This window comes from Protopterus annectens, chromosome 2.part0, assembly GCF_019279795.1.
Source record: "Protopterus annectens isolate FY-2018-M chromosome 2.part0, PAN1.0, whole genome shotgun sequence".
NCBI classification, from domain to species: Eukaryota; Metazoa; Chordata; order Ceratodontiformes; family Protopteridae; genus Protopterus; species Protopterus annectens.
In genome coordinates, this window is record NC_056728.1 from 1588544161 (window position 1) to 1588560319 (window position 16159).

The 16159-nt window shown below is 40.1% G+C and overlaps 1 protein-coding gene across 1 annotated transcript in view; it reads right to left on the reverse strand.

Moving 5' to 3' along the window:
• The window catches only part of LOC122792856 (ATPase family protein 2 homolog), a 1253755-nt gene extending 1239329 nt beyond the window's left edge, over window positions 1-14426 (reverse strand). Inside the window, exon 1 of the mRNA XM_044060416.1 lies at window positions 14183-14426. Coding sequence (XP_043916351.1) covers window positions 14183-14342 — 160 coding nt within the window. The 5' untranslated portion in view covers window positions 14343-14426. The remainder of the gene's footprint in view (window positions 1-14182) is intronic.
• Between the last annotated feature and the right edge of the window lie 1733 nt (window positions 14427-16159).

Sequence of the window (16159 nt, forward strand, 5' to 3'; positions counted from 1 at the left end):
TCACCCTCACACTTCCCCTCCTAAAATCACTTTAGACCAAGTCCTTTTGGCATTTTCCAGAATTAAAAATGCCAGCTCCATCGGTCCTGATAATACCCCCAGTTATCTGCTGAGAAGCACTAAGTCACATCGAGCAAAACCTACTGTATCAACTCTTCACCCAGTCTCTCTACTGGTTACGGTCTGAAGTTGTAGAGAACAACTGTTACAGTGACCTTCCATAAATGTGGTCCCTCTACAGATCCTGGGAATTAGGGGTCTATTGGACTCATTAATATTTTTCATAGCTTTGTAAATAATATTAAAGATGAGTTAATAAACAATGATATAAATGAGCTTAAACCCTGGATAGACAACAGCTTGGGTTTGTGAATGGCAGATTATACCTATTCAAACTGGTTGAGTTCTCTGAAAGGGCGTTATTGAGGCCATAAATAAGGGGAATATGGTCTCTTTTGCCTACCTGGACCTTGCCAAGACCTTCAGTACCATCTCTCATGCTGGGACTATTGACAAATTCTAACTCATTAACATTTACATTGTATGCTGGATATGAAAATGGCTACCTGACAGAACCATTATCATTAAGTTAAGGACGTTTGCTATAAGATCTCCAAGATGACTGCACACTGATCAACAGCTTAACATCAGCTATCCCAGTGTGAAAAAAGAAACTGAGAAAAATGAGTCAGGGGTACCGTCGGTTTGAATAAAATTCAGTTACTAGCTAGTAAGTTCACTGCCGGCTTGGATGCCAGCAAAGAAGAAATTTAGAGAACCTGAAAGAAAATCAACAAGAAAAGGTGAAGACAAAACACTGGCTGGGAAGAGTCTTGCAGCTGTTCAGCACAAAAAGCAGCTCAAGCTTCAGCAGAAAAAGCAATTCAAGCTTCAGCTTTGGTACTAGAGATGACTTCCAGTAATTTAGATGTAAAAATAAATCAAATCTACTCATATTTGATTAAAATAAACAAAACACTGAAGGATTATATATAAACTCAAACAAAAGAAAAAAATGTAAGAAATTTTAGCTAGCAGATGAACTGATAAAACTGCAAAATCATATGTTAAAATGCAGAAAAGGCTGGATGAGTATGAGACTTCTCAAGAACAGCGGTTTAAAAAAATGGTAGAGTTAGAAGTCAGAGCACACAGAGAAAATGAGATTTTTTTTATGTGCTAGAGAAAATGGAAGAAACACATTGTATTAAATTTTTGAATGTACAAATAAGCAGCTGGACTCGTTTTCCACAGCACGATTTGTGAACTAAAAATGTTGCACTCCCAAACAACTGAACCAAGACAGACGAAAGAGCTTAATCTATGTGTGACTATTAAGGATTCTTATCTGCATAGTGAGTTTGTTCACTTTGTTCAGGACTGCTGCAGGGGAGTACAGGTGCTATCTACGTGGACTCTAAATTGTTTTATCTTGGTTCAGGATTTATGAACTGAAAGGGCAAAACCAATGCATGCTTCAAACCTGGCCATAAGAAAGCAGCCAGCAACTGTATTAGTAAAGATGCAATAATACCAAAGCAGAAAGAGTTGATCCTGACAAAACTGTGGAAGAAGAGAAAAGTATTAAAAACTGGATACAGCAAAGTGGTTATAAAAATTATTACTGGCTACACACCAGGCAGAACGGAAAAAAAAATTATTCCAGCAATCAGGGAATGTTGAGAGGCACGTGTGAAATTCAAACTGCTGTATCCAGCTGTCTTCAGAATATTATTTTCCTGAAGCATTAACCGCAGAGCACAAAAACTTTTAGCACGAATTACAGTTGTTGCCAAACCTTGACACTCTGCAACAAGAAAAATATCCACAGATCCTTTAGAGGTATTAGAACCAGTACAGAAATTTTATGAAAATTTCTATAAAGCAGATAAATATGGAAATAAAGAAAAAGCACAAATGGAAATATTTATGGAAGACTTAATTGTGCCAAGGTTAGAGGTACAAGTGGCTCAACAACTAACAGTTAAGATAGGAGGAGATAAGAACAGTCATATATAATTAATCTTCAGGAAAGTCTTCATGAATAGATGGTATTCCTGTGGAAGTTTGGAAGCTGGGATAAAAGAAAGCAATAAGTATCTGAAAGGTTTTATTTAACAGTATTTTAAAGGAAGGAAAGCACCAACATCTTGGAAGAAAGCTGTGGTGGCTGTATTACCTAAAGATGGTAAAAATTCATCAGACTCAGCTTTGTATAGATCCATTTCAATTTTAAATCATGATTATAAAGTGTTTATGTCTATACAAGCTAAAAGAATGGCAAAGGTGTAGCTATATTTGATATATATGGATCAACATGGTTTTGAGGAAGGGAAGCAAACATTTGTCATCATTAATAGAACAATGATGATCCATAGGGAAGAAGAATGTAAAATGATCCACAGGGAAGAAGAATGTAAGAAAATGTTGCAGTTGATAGTGGGAAGAGACTAAAAATGCAATACAAAAACTGAAAAAACAGAAGTTCTTTTTTATGGATATGGATAGTAAGATACAAGCAGTAAAAAAAATAGTCCCTTTAGTTTTATATATGGGTCAGGCATATTTTTAAAACCATAAAATGCATGGATGATAATTAATGAAGAGTTGAAATTATTTTAAGTAAGCCAACACATGAATGGAGAAACAGGATTTTTGCCAAAAGCAATGAATGCAAGTAGGAGTACAGAAAATAGGTAAGAGGGAATTGGCATTTACTTGAGAAAACTGGCAAAGGAAACAAGGTACTGAGCAAAAAACTGGAGAGGGAAAGATAATAAGAGGGGGTGAGGTCAAGAAGACATTTGGACTGCAAACTAAAGACTGTCTTCCCTACTAGGGACTGAAGTCAGGGTCCAATATGCAAAGAAAAAGGGATAGGAGAATCTTAAGTGAAAGTCCTGCTCTGGGAGAATTTTTAGCTGAATCTAGAACCAAAGCTGATGTTAAAGGAATGATGAGTATTGCATGCTAACTATAAGAAACAATCAGAGGAGGTTAGAAAAGACTGGAAAGACAGGCTGGAAAAGCAATTTACAAGAAGACAATGGGAGGACTTTTGTATGGCTCCCAAGTATGCAATGAAGTCCAGAAGGTTTAATATCTTTGCTTGGAAGTGTTTGCATTGGTATGTTTATACCCCCAAGCAGAATTCAGAGAATTCTTTCTCAGGTAGATAGCACATGTTGGAGGTGTGACAGGGAAGAAAGAGGTAACCTGGAGCATATGTTTTGGGAGTGTCATGAGCTGACAAATTTAAAAAAATCTGCTAGAGTACTCTATTAGAACTATTGGGTGAGAGAATTGCTGTAAGTAAGGAAATGCTTCTTTTGAGCTAGGGCACAAGACTTGAATTGCCTAGACATAGTAAGGCGTTATTAAGCTTAGTTCTGCTGGCTGCCAAAAAAAAAGCAATTACTAGAAAATGGAAATCAAAGTCTAAACCAACTGTATTTGAAGTATTGAATATTATAAACAAGAAGATGGATCTTTAGAAAAGAGAAGGAGCAAATTACATAGAAATAAATTGAAACTGTGGGAACAATATATGCAGAATAAGGTTCAGGAGGAGGAGTGAGGTTTAAGGTAAGGTAGCAATTCAGCAATTTTTGTAATGTTGAATTGATGATAGCTATAAAGAAAGAAAAGATATGTGATGTATAATTTATGCAAATGGAAAAAATATTCCAGACAGTAAATTTTATCTATAAAACTTTCCTTAGAACTGAAACCTGCAACTTAGTATGGTTAAAACAAAGTCATTGCATGAAGACAAGCTTAGAGCAGCTAGTTTGTACATTAAACAGAACAGCACTACGGTCAAATCTTACCACAATCTTACCTAATCTAGTGCCAAGCCCCACAGTCCACCCAAGGAGACCTTTGTATATCCCAGTCCCCAACCTACAGTAGCCCACTCAAATAGAGATCCGGACACATGGATATGCAATTTCCAAATGTCTCTGTAGCCAGCTTGGTAGATATGGGCATCCTGAGACAATGCAGCAATTGCCTCGTGTTGACAGACAACCATTAATCCTTAAAGAAACAAATACAGTATGCAAGAGACGCACATACACAATTTCACTGGAGGCAAAAATCTTGCATACAAACAAGGTTATCAAGATCACACACTACATCCATCACACAGTGCCCACCACACACACACACACACACACACACACACACACGCGCACACACACACGCGCACACACACACGTGCGCACACACACAAACATATGCCGAGGCACTAGAAAGCAGTCTTCCCAAACCTCAGACTTCCTAAGCCAGCATTAATGACCTGAAACATACTTCCCTGGAATATATAAAGAAAGACATTGCCGATACCTCTGAATGTGTGTCTCAGGCAGGTATGTGCCTTGCATTGAGCAGCAGTCTACCTTCACCAAGGATGATGCCAAAGTACAAACAAAAGATGATAGACTTCAATAATTGGCTACATTTCTGGTGTCCTTCCAGGGGGATTCAATCCGTGTCAGCACGGAAGGACATGCTTAAGAACCATGTTGCATTGCAAAGGATAATATGCACTTGTGTCCCCTAGGCTTCCAAATACTGGCTAAAACTTTATCCACCTCCTTAGAGCCCTTTTTAGACAATGCTAAATTGACAAAAATACCAACAAAGCAAACAAAACCCAAAGAAACCTAAAGGTGTTACTGCTCAATGCTAGAAGCCTAAACAAGAAACTTCACACCCTACAAGCTCTCCTCACTCTGAAGAAAATAGACACCTGCGCAATAACCAAAATGTGGTTTAAATCCAAAGAAAGTACTCCAGCAGTGCAAGGCTTCAGTGGCTTCCACACATTTAGACAATTAGCTATACAGACAAGGACAAAGGTGGAGGAGTCAATCTACATTAGCAAAAAGCATAACTTGACATTGGTTAAACAGGACGATGTTCTGGAATTTATCCACATGAAAATCATCACAGACAAAGTCATATACCATATCCTAATAAGCTACAGATCACCCTCAATGTCCCTAGTATCCCATAGCTCATACCTAAACCTACTGTAGACACTCACCATTAAACCAAATAACCTATTCATGGGAGACTACCCCTCTATAGACTGGGAAACATACACTGACTCATACTTGCAGCTACAACAATTCCGGACTTTAACACAAACACCCTTGACCAGATAGCGTGCACACCCACCAGAGGTTCAAACATACTGGGCCTGGTACTCACCACCTCACCAATATGGGAGAGTGCTGCATGCCCACCCTCACCTCACTCCAAGTATCATGTCTTCACTGGTGAAGTCAGACCACAAACCTGTCTCCTTCAAAATAAAAATAAACTCTGTAACCCCAGCAAACCTTGCAACAGTTAGGAGCTATTCCAAAGCAAACTACAGCCTATTAAAACGAGAGTTTATCAAAATTCAATGCCCCTCCCAAACCCGAGTTCTCAGCAACCTATGCAGAATTATTCACAGACTCTATACAACCATATCAAAGGCTGTATAGAGGCTGCTGTACATACTAGAAATAAGCCCAAAAGAAGCTCCAAAAATAAACCACGCTGGTAGAATCCTTACCTTAATAGGGTATATAACAAAAGGAAAAAAAACTCATCACTAAAGTCAGAAAGAGCAATTCGCATAATGTTAGGATTTGTTTAATTAAATTAAAAAGAAAAATTATAGGACTAATTAAGTCCAATAAGGCCAATTACAAGGTCAAGAGAATCTCACAGGCTAAAGACAACCAAAAGGCCTCCTACAGCTACATCTGAAAAGTCAAACGCAGCACACATCAGTGTGCCGAACTGGTGGTTAATTGGTGCCACCTTAACTGAGCAGAGTAACATAGCGAATTTGCTGGCTGACAGATTCAGCTCAAACGTCACCCCCACCTTCCCTATGAAATACCTACTAGCCTAACCCCCACCCCAACTATTATGAGGAAGCATGTTCTGGTAGTACTCACTAAGGCCAAAATCACAGCCTCATTGGGCCCTAACTATCCCAGGATACCTCCTAAATATTTTGAAACATGACCCATCGGGACCACTTGAGTTATTTTTCAACTATGGGAGGACTGCAACAATTATCCCACTTCACAAGGGTGGACCATTAACCAACCCCTGAAACTACAGAACTATTGGCCTGTCTAGTCTAATATGCAAAGCTATGGAACATATTATCAAGGAAATGATCAGCAAAGACATAGGCAATAGTAAGACACTGGACCCAACCCAGGTTTGGCTTTGTCAAGGGAAGGTATTGCCTACTAAATTTGGTGGACTCCTTTGAAAAGGTCACCAAGGCAATGGATGAGGGGAAAACAATGCATACTGCCTACCTGTACCTGGCTAAGGTGTTCAATACAATACTCCACTCTGGTATGCTTGACAAACTCAACAAACTAGGCAAAACCCCTACATAACTTCCTATGTTGCCAGTTGGCTCACAGACAGGACCCAAGAAGTCAGGATTGGTGAGACCACCTCCACTAAGACCAGTCACCAGCAGGGTACCTCAGGGCTTCATGCTGGGACCATTCCTACTTGGCATCTACTTCTCAAAGGTAAAGACTAATATCAAGGGCCTTTGGCTAATCAAGGTCACAGATGACTGCAAATTGGGAGCTATCATAGATTCCCCCTGACACAAACATCTTATAAGAGGGTCTCTACCACAGACAAATGACTGATGGCAAAGTCACAAACTAACACTCATTGCCAAGAAATGCATTATAGTGCTTTTTGGGAAAACTGTTACTCATGCTAATTACTCCATTGATAAGATACCACTAAGAGTGTAGAGAGTAATCTGTCCTTCAATCAACATGTGGCCAAGGTAGTAAGAAAATCATTCTGTGTCACCCAACTTATAAGTAATCACATGGCATCCAGGTCCAAGGAAGTCAAAGTGCCACTTTATTCTGCTCTTATCAGACGCACCATTGAGTACAATGTCCTCTTCATCGTGTGTCTGACCAGTCATGTCCAACAGTTGGAATATGCACAAAGGTTCCTTACTAGGAGAAACCAGGGTATAAACACATTGTCCTATAAGGATCGACTTCAAGCCCCATCTCTATTCTCTGACTCCTACAGGTTACAGAGAGGCGATCTATGCCTGGCATACAAGGCATCCTCATAATCACCTCTGATGGACCTTTTGCAAATCTGCAAGATGAACAGCATTAGAACAACTAGATCCAAGGATTTAATGTAATTTTGCTTGTGACATAAATAAGTAATGTTGATGAGACAAATGTGCCTCAGAGAATCCCCATGCTCTGGAACAGTCTCTCCATCCATGTGAAGCAGAGAACATCCCTAACCCAACTTAAATGTAACCTTGACCAATGGATGGGAAATTGGGAATTCACCCAGAGTCTGGCCCCCAAATCTCTGATAGACAGAGGCAGACAGTAATGCCCAAACTAACATACCCCCCCCATAACCCCTAGAAACATGGTAACTAACATACCATGTCTTAATAAATGCCCATGATGCATAAGGATACAAATGGGTTGGACTGCATGGCTAAGCTTATCAAGGCCATGGTGGTCGTTAGTCTAGTACATACCTATGAACCTATGTTAATGTATGTTTGATTATGTCATAAATGATCATTTAATAAAGGTGTTAATAAGGGGGAGGACGTTTAGTCTAGATAGAAGTGTCACCAGCAATGTCCCACAGGGATTCATACTGGACCCTCTCCTCTTTGATATCTCTCGGTTTCTCTCTCTCTCTGGCATGAAAGGTGATAAATAGACTAGTTAACCAATGTTGCTGATGACAACAGACTGGGGTGGTTATTAAATCCCTTTCTGATGCTCAGATTCTCCAGCAATAGCTAGACTAAACAAATGTTTACTGTGTTAATCCCAGGCTTACCATCAACTACAATAAATGTAGCATAGTCTTCTTCAGTAACTCTAAAATTAATGCCATTTACCATACAAACAATATTCCATTTTAATTTGGTACACTAATCAGGGACTTGTGTACCTTCACTGATGTCAGGCTCCCGAACATTGTGTCACAGTGATGGTTAGAAAATCCTTCTACCTCCCACAACTTGTCCTTTGTGGTATCTCCTCAAGGTCCAAAGAAATTACAGTCCAACTTTATTCCTCCCTTACTAGTCCAACCGAATACAGTGCCCTCTATTATAAGTACTTGGTAAGCAACTAAACCACCTCAAGTGAGCTTAACATTCCCACAACATTAAAATCCAAGTTCTACTACTCAGACTACATCCTCTCTCCCACTGTTCTGTGTTATACAGACTCCTGGGGGTGACCTCTGCTTAGACTTCCAAGCTACAGATGACCCAGCACTCTCTGAATTCTTTAAACAGAACAAGTGGTAAAGCAAACCAACTCTACAGACTTAACTCTAGATTTCTAAATGAACACCAGATGTTGTGACAGGTACCTAACTCAATGTAGTCACTGCCTCTGGAACAGTTTGCCCTTACATATCAACCAGAGCACTTCCCTAGCAACCATTAAAACCAGTCTTGATGACTGGATGGAAAATTTGACCTGAGATATGCTGGGAAAACCTACTTAATGGGGGCAATGTTAGTATCCCATCAGTACTGTGTGATATAGCTTGGCTGTAAATTTAGTAAGAACTTTTAAACTAAGTGACAAAGGACCTCGCATAACACAAAAATGTACACAAGAATAATAATAATAATAATAATAATAATAATGATGATGATGATGTCAAGCTGTTTTAAGTAAGATACTAAATGAAATGTGATCAGAATTATCAAAAACATTTTATTAAAATGTGCTTTCTTCACATTTTATACAAACATGTGTCAAGGCTAAACTATAACCACAGAGGAATTAAAACTCTTCTAAATAATCTGGGTATGCGAAGGCTTCATCTCCATAAATAAAAAGGGCACACACTGATGGTTCACGAAGCAATGTTACATCACAAAGCAAAACAGAGTTCACACACAGGAAAGGCCTACAAATTCCAGGAACATTACAACAGCCGTGATCCTCTGTCTACAAGAGGTTAGACAAAACAGACCATTTCAATAACTTTGCGCACATCTGATAATATGAAAGCCCCCGGATGCTGATTTCAAAGAGTAATGCATCACCTCTCCAGGTAAAAGTTTCTGTTATCAACCATTTCTGACTTCAGTGCAGTCTGCTACAAAATGTATTATATGGAAATATTTTATTGTGGATTATGGACTTTACAGAAATATTTTTGTAGTGTATTAAACCACTTCAAATTTCACTCATACTTCAGATCTCATCCAGGACATTGCACCACCTAAAAACTCACTCAGCCTCATGGGATCACTATCACTTTTAAAACAAATCTAGAGCTATATGTATTTTTAGGCATCTCACTCTCCAATATTCTTACGTGATGCAAAAAATGTTCCACAGATTATCTGCAGTAATCCATCATCCCACTCTTTCCAGCTCTGTGAACATTTTACATGATACTGATAATCATTTATCTCCAAACATTAAAACTTGTTTAATATTAAGCTGTGAACTTTCTACACAATGTATACACACTTGCTGTCTGCCATCAGCTGGGTACCCTTTGCATGATGTAAATATGTATATACCTTAGTAGCAGTTATCTTTCATTGTGGAATGTTTATGTTTACACTACTTAAAAGTTTAGATCTGTTATACGTCGTGGTGTTTTACTTTTATGTAGTTACGGCTTTTGCCTTATGGACCAGGTGATGGCTGAAAAGGCTACTGTACCAGCCCGAATATCTTATAGGTTCATAGGTAGGTACTGGGCTATCTGCCCGAAGGCATATATTAGCCCAGCCACGTTGTGCGGTATTCACCGCCCCTTTGGTTAGTTCCCTAGGCCCTTGATCTAGCAGCTACTACCCTTGGCCCCATCTAGTAGAGCTGTTGGTATGATCCCTGGTGTGAACTTTCTGTTACCCATCCACTCGTCAAGGTTCCTCTTGAAGAGTGACAGTGAGGGTCTTATGTACATCGGGACCTTGTTCCATAGCAAGGGAAGTCTTTGCGAAGGGAATCTATCCCTCCAGCATGTTCTATTCATTGTTGTGCTGAGGTTTATATCCCTAGAGCGTGTAGCTCGAGTAGATTTGGTTTTGCTAAGATGGAGCATATTCAACAATTCTGGGTTGGACATGGCTCTGTATGTTAGACAGAGATCGCCTCTGAGAAGGCGATATGCAACAGAGAAAAGCCTGTTTTTTCAATCGTGCTGCATAGGGCAACTGAGGCCAGTAATCCTCTTAGTGAAGTACCTCTGTGGTCTCTCCAGCTGCTGGAGATGCCTGGCCAGGTACATTCCAATTGGTGCATTGTACTCAATAATGGGTCTGATGAGGGAAGAGTAGAGGGGCACCACTACATCCTTAGATCTTGATGCAAACCCTTTCGTGATCAGATGGGTCACATAGAAGGATTTTCTAACCACCTTGGCAACATGGTTATCAAAGGAAAGCTGACTATCTACTTGGGTCCCTAGATCTCTTATTACTTCTTCAGATTTCAGGGGGTTACCTCCTATGTGGTAGTTTGCGGGTACTCTGTTTTTTCCAAAGGGGATTACTAAGCATTTTTTAGCATTTAGCTTGAGACCATGGCTTTGACACCATGCATCAGTCTCATTAAGGCCCTTCTGGAGGATATCCATGTCGGCCGGAGACTCTATTACAGCACCCAGTTTGCAGTTGTCCGCAAACTTGGGTCAGCTACAGCCCTTCAGTGCTTGCCTGTACTTCTGAGAAGTATATGCCAAACAGGAGGGGTCCCAGGACAGAGCCCTGAGGCACACCGCTCGTTACTGGTCTGGATTCGGACATAGATCCCACTACTCTTACTTTGTGGGATCAGTCTGAGAGCCAGTTTGTGATCCATCTTGTGACGTAAGGGTTTATACCCAGGTTGGTGAGTTTATCAATAATACCCGAATGGGGAATGGTGTCAAATGCTTTAGCAAGGTCAAGGTAAGCTGTGTGTACCTCCTTTCCCTTATCTATAGCCTGAGTAACTGTCTCAAAGAAGTCCACCAGGTTCAGGAGGCATGATCTGCCCTTGACGAAGCTGAACTGTGTGGGGTCAAGTGTTTGGAGGTTCCCAATCTCTCCATTTATGAGTTCCATAATGATTTGCTCCATTGCCTTACAGATCAGACTGGTCAGGCTTATTGGTTGGTAGTTCCCAGGGTCAGTTGTGGGCCCACCCTTGTGCAGTGGAACCACCATTGCTGTGCGCCACTCTATGGACACATATCCTGTTGAGAGGCTGAGACTGAACAGGGTATTCAGATGCGGGGTTAATTCATTTTGGAGCTCGCGTATGACACAGCCCGGGACACCATCTTGTCCCATGGAGGCAGTGTTTTTAGCTTTAGATAGAGCCTTATTAACCAACATATCAGTAATAATTGGAGTTATACAATCCCCTGGAATAGTAATAGGCCCTGCAGGTGGTGAGGGGGGGGGGAGAAATTTGCATTGAACCTGTCAGCCAAGATGTTGGCAATGTCAGTGGGGTCAGTGTATTTTGTTTCATTTTGTACTAGCTCAGAACAGACCTGAGCGTTGCCATTTAGGTTTTTGATGTAACCATAGAAGGCCTTATGGTTATCCTTGGCAACTTTCTTTTCGAAATTGGCTTTAGTTGACTTAATGAGGGCCCTCAATTTCTTACTAATGCTGATCAGGGATGATTTTTCTACTTGAGATCTGGCCTTTTTTTTCTATGTCTCCTCCTTTTATTGTATAGTTTGCTTATGGCCGGGGTCCACCAGACTGGTTTCTTCTTGCTTGAGGAAGGAGTCTTGGTTTTATTTGGGATAGCACGGTCCATGCAATCCTGAAGATGTATATAAAGTGCCTTGGTGTAGGATTCTGCATCCTGGATATCATTATCCTTCTGCAAGGGAATAGTGAAACTTTCCACTTCTGACGCAAGTAGTTTGAAGTTTGCTTTGGAAAGGTTTTTTAAGATGGTTTCTTTGACTGGGGGAGGTAGAGGGGTGAGGATGTCCAGGGTTATCAGTTTGTGGTCTGATCTGACCAGAGAGGGAGTGATAACGGGTGTGGTACAATGGGCGCCCATATTTGTGATGACTAAATCCAATATGTTGTCCCCTCTAGTGGGAGAACATACCAGTTGTTCAAGGGCATTTGAATTTATAAATTCTATGAACCGCTGGGCATAGGAGTTAGAACTTTGGTAGTTCACCCAGTCTATACCAGGGTAGTTGAAATCACCCAAAATTATGGTGTTGGGTAGGACCTTTATATTTTCCAATGCCTCAAGAAATGCTGAGTGAGCATCTTGGGACATGGTGGGTAATCTAGAACAGGCTACGACTTGAAATGTGGTTTTGCCTGTTGATAGTTGCGCATGGATGATCTCTGGGGCATCATGCTGTGCCACTAACCTGGAGATGTGGGTATCCTTGATGAATATGGATACACCTCCGCCCTTTGTACTGCGATCCGGTAACTGAGGCCGGAAGGTATGATATGAATTGTAACCTGGTAGTGCTGGGGTGCTCTCTGGAGCCTTGAACCAGGTTTCCGTCACTGCACAAACATCGATATTCTCCATACTGAGGAGTGCCTCGAGTGCGTGCATTTTGAGGTTGAGACTTCTGGCGTTGACTAGCATTACCTTTAGTTTTTGGTTACCTGTGCTGGTTACGGTGGTAGGTTTGTCCTTTGAGCCTTGCCTAAAAAAGGCACTATGGGGACGGCAAGAGTCTTGGCCAGTATTCAAAAGCCTAGGGGTGACAGGTGCAAATCATCTCTGGCAAAACAGCGAGGCTTGTCTATCATGTCATCCCAGGCAGACAGACACTGGATCCCCTTAGAATGACACCAGAAGCTTAGCCAATTGTTGAAATTGTCTTTGCATTGTGGTATCATTCTAGGTGACGGTAGTATGCTACTCAAGGTCAGGGTCATACCAGCTTGGGCTACATGATCAGAGAGCTCCTCAATGTCTCTTTTCATGTAGTCCAGGGAGGTACGTCTTAGATCACTCACACCAACATGTACACCTCCAGTGCAGTTGTGTGTCAAGAAATAAAAATAAATAAATAAATAAAAATCATGAAGCACCACAAATGCTACTTTTATTGTGACTTTTCATTAAAAACATATATAAGGGGAGTGCAAAAGACATGCTAAACTTCAACACAAATCAAACATTATCCAGTGTTTTTATGTCAACATGGCAGCTCTACTGGGTATTTACCAAACAGATAAGTTAAAAGGTGCATAAGCATGGTCACCTGATGTTATGACACTAGTTTGGGTCAAAAAGGGGGTGATTAAGAGCATCAGGTGGTTAAAACTGCAGTTATTTGGGAAATGTCAGTGAAGCAGATTAATGGAGGATTGGTCCCCTTTAAACCAACATACCAGAGTTTTAAGTGGAAGAATCAGTGCTCCCTTATTTATACAAAAGGAGAAGGTAGGTACAAGATGTGAGAAGTCATTGCTAAGTCCAAAAGGGAATGAATATCTTGATTTCCTGGAGCTGCTCATGGTGAACAATGATAATCTGAAGCTGGGGCAATTGGCTCCAAGGAAGGAATCCATCTGACACCAGAAGACGGTGTGATAATAAAAGACTAGAATACACACAACTGCACTGGAGGGAATCTACTCACAATCTGTTTTGTTATGCAACAGGTGATGAGAGCCTTTATATTTTAAATATACTTTACTATGTCTCATTTTATACTTACTGCTTTATTAGTTAAAAAGTTGTAATAACACAGTTTCAATAAAGTGAGAATTCTTACTTAAATGAAGCACACATTTCTCTAGGTAAGGGATCTATATGCAAATAACAACGGATCTCATGCATTAAAATATAACTGAATTGTGTGTACTTCTTACGAGAAAGCTACATGTGAGTAAGAAACGGAGACTGTAATAACCTTGTTAAGCCAAACCCATCCCCTCGAATGATTAGAATTTACTTATATTTACTGAAGATCACATATACACATTATCAAACAGGCACTGCAATTGTCTCAATGAACTTCATTTCTTATTTAATCACACACTTACTATACTTCAACAATATATGAACACTGTGCAGGGGCAATGAAGCTGTCAAAACGTTCAACTGCTTTTAAAGCAAGACGGGAACAACCGCGAAAAAGTTTAAGGCAAATAAATCAATACCTTTCTCAGTGCAGTCAGTGACTGTCAAATTGAGACTAGACAGAGGTGATGAACCATTTTCGCTACACAGAGAACTGTCCCCCAACATATGGCTCCCACCAACATTCCCATCTGGAGCCCTGGGAAAGGATTTGCCCCTCTGCTTCTTCTTAGAAGACATGACTGCAAACAAGTACCAGCCCTGACAGCTTGATCACAACATGTTTTCCACGCCGTGAAACTACAATTTGAAAACTTCCCGGTCAATCTCGGTCAAAGGGGAAGGGTTGGCCCCACCTATCGTACCACCCTCGTCGCGTAAAGTTTGTAATATACGGGTAATTAAAAAAATACAATTTTTGACGTATTCCTTTGTTAACTTCGCGTGGGCTACCCGTTTGTTTTTGTTTCTAGCAGAGATGCAGTACGTATCTCTCGAGTCTTCCTTACTCTTGCTCAATTAACTGCTCTGTTCCGCTTAAAAGTGATGTATACGTTTTAGCTTTTCAGGTTTCTGCCTCGTATTCCTGATCTGATCTTCCTAAAATTTTGGTTTTCTGATTAAGCACCGAGGGTTGAAGTCACTGAATAATGACATTTGCTTTTCAAACTTCATGTTCTTCAGAAAATGCGAGCTAACCCAAATCCCGCTATTTTTCGAAGTTTACTAGCGATATTTAAAGTTGTCCATGTTTTTCCGCCCACTCCCGAGTGTGTATTACAGTCAGCAAATAACATGTCGTTTACACTTGCATGCTTCTGTTACTGTAGAAAATGCATGTTCCCCTGGAAAATATCCCTGTTTTTTGTGTGCCCTGTTCCTTGTATTTTTTTTTTGGATCTTCTAATAAATCGCCGAAGATTACAGTCAGTAATATGGACAGTACAGATTCATACTTATACCGAGAATGCATCCGTACACCCCCCACCCCCCCCCCGTGTTATGGACAGTACAGATTCATACTTATACCGACAATGCATCCGTACACCCCCCCCCCGTGTTTTTTTCTATATCTACATGGGGGTCAGGATGCCAGCAGTGACAAATACAATCTATTTTCAATGGAGGCCGAACCTGAAAACCAGTAAGAGTAGTTGTTAGACTGATTTAAATATTAAATCCAGTTTAGTAATCAGTTAAGAACATACATGATTAGATGTACAACAAAAATAAGAAATTAAAACTATATTCAGAAACAAACTTCCCAAGGGAGATAAAACATGGACAGAATGAGTCAGGTAATAATTTTGGCACACAAGGTACAATTAAACATTCAATGAACTTGAGAGATACAAGAAAATGAGAAAATACATGTAATGAATATTAGAAAGAAAAAAGCAACACTGATGACTGTTAATATAAGTTATGGGTTTCTGTATTGCTAAATAATAGATCAAATATATCATAAGTAGAGTAAAATGATAATTAGAATATATGGCTGCAAGCAGATAATTTTTATCTAGCTCCACAATGACATGTCTATTAAGTGCAGAGATTGTCCTTCTATGAGTTTTTGAAGGCATACTTGAAAGTCATTTGCCACATTGCAAATGAAAATATGTTCCTGAACTTGCCAAGATGCTTAAATCGCCATATCAAGTAGCTTTAGATATAAATAACTTATGAGCTGATCTAAGGTCATAATGCTGTTTTTGCTGTTCCAAGATATGAGCAAATGGGAGGCATTTGGGGTAAATCAGTAATGTATGGATGACTGAGTTGAATTCAGGACACGTATTGGCTGAATTCAAGCCTTTACTAACTGAAAAGAAATGAGGGGCAATCTAGTAATGGTGACCTACTGCAAATGTAACAGTTCTGCTATAACCTTGAGCTTGTCTTAGAAGAAGCGACTGAAGGTTAAGTATATATATATATATATGCACAGGACATATGTTGGAAAGAAATACTTTAATGCAGTACAGAGATGAGAAATCATGGTAGGAAAAGGCCTTAGACTTATAAAAATAATTTCTGATTTGTCTGCGGTATTGCAG